Source organism: Rhipicephalus microplus, chromosome X (assembly GCF_043290135.1).
Source record: "Rhipicephalus microplus isolate Deutch F79 chromosome X, USDA_Rmic, whole genome shotgun sequence".
In the NCBI taxonomy this organism is placed as follows: domain Eukaryota; kingdom Metazoa; phylum Arthropoda; class Arachnida; order Ixodida; family Ixodidae; genus Rhipicephalus; species Rhipicephalus microplus.
The window spans coordinates 30,869,935-30,875,484 of NC_134710.1; the positions used below are offsets into that span (position 1 = coordinate 30,869,935).

Here is a 5,550-nt window from a genome sequence, read left to right on the forward strand (position 1 = left end):
TTGAGTGCATGAGAGGGTTCGGGGGAGAATAGCCCCGTTGCTACTGCCGGACACCATTGGCGGGCCCCCGAAGGGGCCCTGGAAAGGGGGGAAGGGTTATTGGGACGTCATAGAAAGAGAGAGAGAAACTTTTGGATGACAAGATGAGCCAAATTCAAGTCGAAAGTACAATGTAAAAAAAAAAAATCATTTTTTTACCTATTTTGTTTTTGTTATAGACGACTTTTTCAGGGAGAGGAAAAAAAGAAAACATTACATGGACACAGAGAACTGTGATGAGACAGAAATTGAAGGACCAGGAGGTTTTTTTTTGTTTACAAACGAAGATGGAAGTTATATGAGCATTTAAAAGCTTGCGGCCGGTGGATCTTCCTGGCAGGTGTACGATAGCACAAAACGAGTCTTGGGGCCAGCTTCTTGTCAATAGTTGCGTTGCCCCATGTTCTATGCCCTTAACATGCAGCGATAAAGGGTGGGGCTGTAAATTCATTCTTTCGCACAACAGCGCGTTCATGCCAGGGCAGTGCTTGGCACTGGTCTAGCAGAATACTCTAACTGCTGTCGCATTCATTTTTGGGGGCGAATGCTGGGCAGAAAAAATTGCGAACTGCCTCACCTCGTCAATGTCCTCACGCACTATTGACGGCACCATATGGCTGAACTATGGAATGTGGCTCCACCAACACGACCAACGATAACAGGGCATCGAGTTACCACAATGCTTAACCGAATTGACGCAAACTGGCACGAAGTGGTGCGTATGACTTTTTTACATTAATGTATATATGACGCGGAATGTCGAACACGATAGTAAAATGATCGCCGAGCCAATTTCTAAACATCACACCACCCATGCAAATTCGCAGCCATACGACAGATAATCCTAGCGGCCAGGGGCAAAAAAATATATATCACACCCCCGTATGCACGACGCGTATGATCTGCGACAGCTTAGAATGCAAAAAATAACGCCATCAGACGTAAGTATGGTCATTTCATAAAAAACTATATATATATCTGACTAGACCCATACTTAGTGAATACGACCTGCCAGCAAGATCCACCGACAAATTTCGCAGTACTTCCGCGCCAGGTACTCCAAGAACAAGCCACTCAAACAGAAGGCAGCACCCGGGCTCGGTTCAGTGACCACGCAGTCAGTTCGTAAGCACTTCACACGAGTCCCACCGTCAGCCGCGTTCCTCCTCAGGCGTTCACCTTGAGGAGAGTCTTCAGTCGGTTGGTCATCTCGCGGCAAACCTCGGGTGATGCGGCTTGCAAGGCACCACAAGACACCCAATGGACTGGCGGTCGTGGCAATGCGGCCGGGGAAGGCGACTCGCTGAACTTTGGCCCGGCGTAGTGTCCCAAAGGTGGCGATGACGAAGCGCTCTTTGTGAACATAGGAACGCGGCCAGAGTTTTTGGCAGGTGACGGGGTCACTGCTTTGAATGCTTTCTTTGGAGGCGCTGCGTTGTTTCCCTGCGCATGATGTGCGCCGTTGCCAGCTTGGCGGTCACGGCGACGTGGCACAGGTCCGAATGCGACCGGACCGACGGCTTGCCCAACCCTGGTAGCCATGATGACACCTGTCCAAACAAGATGGCGGCCGAAGCGATTGCGCACAGAAGATACAAGGACGTGGTCGCCCCAACAAGATCTCTCAGCACGGTATCGCTGCTGCTGTTGGTCAGACAAGGATATGGCGGTCAGTTTCGAGGGCTACTTGCTTCACTTCGGGAACGCTGAGCCGCCACACGCACAAAAAAAAAAACGAGACTGTCCGAACACAAATTATAAACACAAGTGTCGCACGCGAAGCATCGATATCTCGAGAAACTCACCACCAGCAAGACGCTGTTCACGCGCTCACGTCAGCGTGTGTTCCATATTCGCGAAGAAGCCCTCGAAAGCGAAGATGGCGAGAAATAGACCAGTTCTTGGTGCGCGACGGCAGCACAGGCAGAAAGGAGCTTGTGCAAACGCTGCGGGACGACACGTCAGAGGTCACGTGTACGTTAGGTTTCGACCAATCGGGCTGCGCACAGCAACGCCTCCTCCAGAAAGGCGCCTGCCGCGCGAGCCAAAAACCTGCTGCCCTTTCCTTTTCCTCATTTCTCGTTTATAATGGGGGCAGTAGCTGGCGATCCTTGCGGTGGCCGCTTGCAACACATGCGCGCACTGCCGCATACTGACGCCTTACCACCCCAGCTCCAGAGGGAGAACGTGGCACCACCCCTCGGCAAGCGACGGCAATTTGCCACAGAGACTGAGGCGGAGAGCACGACGACAGGATGGTGGCGGTGGGGAACACAGCAGAGGATAGTGGAGAGCACATAGTAGAAAGCGAAAATGCGGGCTGCGAGGCTCGAGTCACGCGCATTCGCCCCCCAGGGAAACAAAAATGGAGAAGCAAAACATTCGTCCTCCTTCGCACGTTGCCTCTATCTCTCTCTGCGAGAAGGTCGTTCTCTGCCACCGCTTCGTCCTCTTTCTCTCTTTCTTTTTTCTTTTTCCTGCTTCTCTTGAAAAGTCGTACCGCCTTTGTTTTGTAAGCTCTATTTTATATTTTATCCCTCGCGTCACTGACGGGCACGTAGCACTTGTTCTGTTCATCAACTGTTTACGCTAGCGGTGCGTTACAGTGCCGCTGCACATTCCGAAGCTGCTGAATGTGACGCAGGTTTTCAGGCTCCCCACCTCCGCTTCCTGCAATATTAAAAAAAAAGAAGACAGGAGAAAAGTTCAACGTACCCCGCTTCTAACCGTGGGTAGAGACCGCGGAGATCTCCAACCTAACGATAGTTATAGCGCGAGAACAAAACGACGACACAGAGACAAGGACACGAAAGACACGAGCGCTCGTGTCTTTCGTGTCCTTCTTGTCTCTGTGTCGTCGTCTTGTTCTCGCGCGTCATGCCATACCAACTAGCCCAAGCTGCCACACTTCCAACCTAAAGTAGCGACACTCCTATCCAAAGTGTCCAACTCTCCTCTCCCAAGAGTTCACAAACGGCCACCGGGTGGGTTCCGGCTCTGTAATCGGGCTCGCGGCACTTTTCTATCTAGAATGCTATGTAACGCTGATAATACGTGCGATGTTCGTGACCTTTGTCGAGTGGTGGCTCGAGAGGAGGGTGTGCGGCGCAGCGGCTCGGTTAAAGGAAAGACGGTACTTTCGAAAAAAAAATATCCAGGCACTTTACTCCAACCTCCTCTCCACACACTTACATTATATATATATATATATATATATATATATATATATACCTAAGGGCTCGTTTTTCCGTGGTTTAACACGATATTAATGAGATCTAACAGACAGTAATGCCAAGGAAGAACCAATGGAATGTAAATAAGAAGAAAGAAAAGTGGATGAAAAAATAACCAGCCGTGAGCAGGAATCGAACCTTCGAATAACGCGTTCGATGCTCTAACTACTGACATTTCCCTCCATCCACTTTTTTGGGTTTATATGTGAATTTAGAAGTAGGAGTGACAGTCAGCGCCATCTATTAGCCAAGCGACGAGTGTGAAAACACCCTTTTATGCGCATGTTTGGCGTCACGTAGCACTTGAACTTATTATGAGCGGGCAGCTTATTAATAGTCCCTCGTAGACAACCTAATGACACCAAGTCTGCCAGTACGAGACCCTCGTTCAATGAAATAAGGGAAAGAGGTGTATACCTAAGGGCTCGTTTTTCCGTGTTTTGACACAATAATAATGAGATCCAACAGACAACAATGCCAAGGAATGCATAGGAGAAGTTAGAACAAATGAAATGTAAATAAGAAGAAAGAAAAGTGGGTGAAAAGATAATTAGCAGTGAGCAGGAATCGAACCTACGACCTTCGAAGGTCGTAGGTTCCATTCCTGCTCACGGCTGGTTATCTTTTCATCCACTTTTCTTTCTTCTTATTTATTTACATTCCATTTGTTCTAACAACTTCACCTATGCATTCTTTGGCATTGTTGTCTGTTGGATGTCATATATATATATATATATATATATATATATATATATATGATGTGTTCATGAAGGTGTTCACGATAACCTTGGCGAATCATACATCATGGATCTATTCTATGTGCATATACTTCATTGTGATAATCATAAATCTTCTTACTCATAAAAAGGTGCGTTTAAGCAGCGGAGCTGTTTAAGCACGGAGGAAAAAAAACTAGAAAAGAACGTCACGTGAAAGTTTCGGAGCTCAGACATAAAAAAATAAACAGAAGCAGAACGAGGGGGAGAGCGGCGTCCGAGGAGGTTGTCTTGTGGGAGCAAGACGCGAGCGCTCGTCAATTTTTAGGGAGTTTTAGTGCTGGGTACCCAAGCGGCTTGCGTACCCTGGACGTTGGGGCGGCGGTATTGCGCATGCGCGAAACGCCAAACAGATGCGTCGCAAGATCGCTGGGACGATGGGGCCTTGCGTCCACGCGGCCATAAACAACGCTGCCACCACTGGCCTCCTAGCGGAGATAAGCTGCCCCGGCGCACATGCCGGCGCATCATGTTACCTTCACGGCGACCAAAGCCGAAGCTGGCCAAAGCCACCACTTTGACTTTTAAGTTTTAAGCGCAAATATTATAGTGGCTAGCCACTATACAAATAGCATTGCACAAAGGCGCGAAATTTCGGACAGCATGGATCGGCCGCCTTCGCAAGAACTCACGGTATCCGCACTGCGGATACTCTAGCCGTCGAGTTCATCATCATCATCAGCCTGACTACGTCCACTCCAGGACAAAGGCCTCTCCGTCGAGTTAAAGTAAGCCAAAGTGCGAGCAGTTATAGCGATTACACGGTTTCAGCCAACTTACCAAAGCTGGAATGGCCTGGAATATAAAAACCACGGAGGAAAGAAAGGTAAGGAGAGGCCCTGACGTCACTCGTTGTGAAGCCGCGATGAAGCCAGAAGTCGGCCATATTGACTAGGCAAGTTCTCCTCTATTGTTTACATATGAATGCGAAGCAGACGTGACGATCCGAAACTAATGGAACTGGGCTCATCACTCTGAGCCAGCGGGACACCTTCAGCGAAATCGCTTCGTCCGAGTAATAACAGGGAGTAACAGCTCGCCGACAACGAAGCAACTACGAGAGAACGTGCGCTAGATGCACTGACAACGGCGAGTGCTTTTACGTCATTAATTCAGCAACTGTACAGACAACACGATCGGTCGTGCGCCTTCTACGGTTGCATTCCGCCACGCGGCCGACGGAGCGTCCGGCCACTGCGTCCGTGTTCCGCATGAAACTCGCCGGCGTCAGCATTCTGCGACCGTGGTGACTTTGAGCACGGTGCTCTCCCTTTCTCTTTCAACCCACTATTCCCCAACCCCAGTGTAGGGTAGCATACCGGATACTAGCATCTGGTTAACCTCCCTGCCTTCCTTTTTCTCGTCTCTCTCTCTCTCTAGTGACACTTGAACACGGTTGCTGTTACGTTGAGATTACATGCAATGCTGGTGGAGAGAGTACCAAGCGGAACAGAAAAAGTGTTTTAATACGCACATGCAAGTTGTTACTGTACACACACAAC

At 49.2% G+C, this 5,550-nt stretch overlaps 1 protein-coding gene across 1 annotated transcript; it reads right to left on the reverse strand.

Moving 5' to 3' along the window:
• Window positions 1–841: 841 nt before the first annotated feature.
• Window positions 842–1,953, reverse strand: aqz (aaquetzalli). Its single transcript, XM_075876131.1, has one exon. The coding sequence runs from the start codon at window positions 1,579–1,581 to the stop codon at window positions 1,207–1,209; it is 375 nt and encodes a 124-aa protein (XP_075732246.1). The 5' UTR covers window positions 1,582–1,953; the 3' UTR covers window positions 842–1,206.
• Between the last annotated feature and the right edge of the window lie 3,597 nt (window positions 1,954–5,550).

Coding starts and splice junctions, on each gene's coding strand:
- aqz (XM_075876131.1), bottom strand. CDS start 1,581: ATGGCTACCAGGGTTGGGCAAGCCGTCGGTCCGGTCGCATTCGGACCT.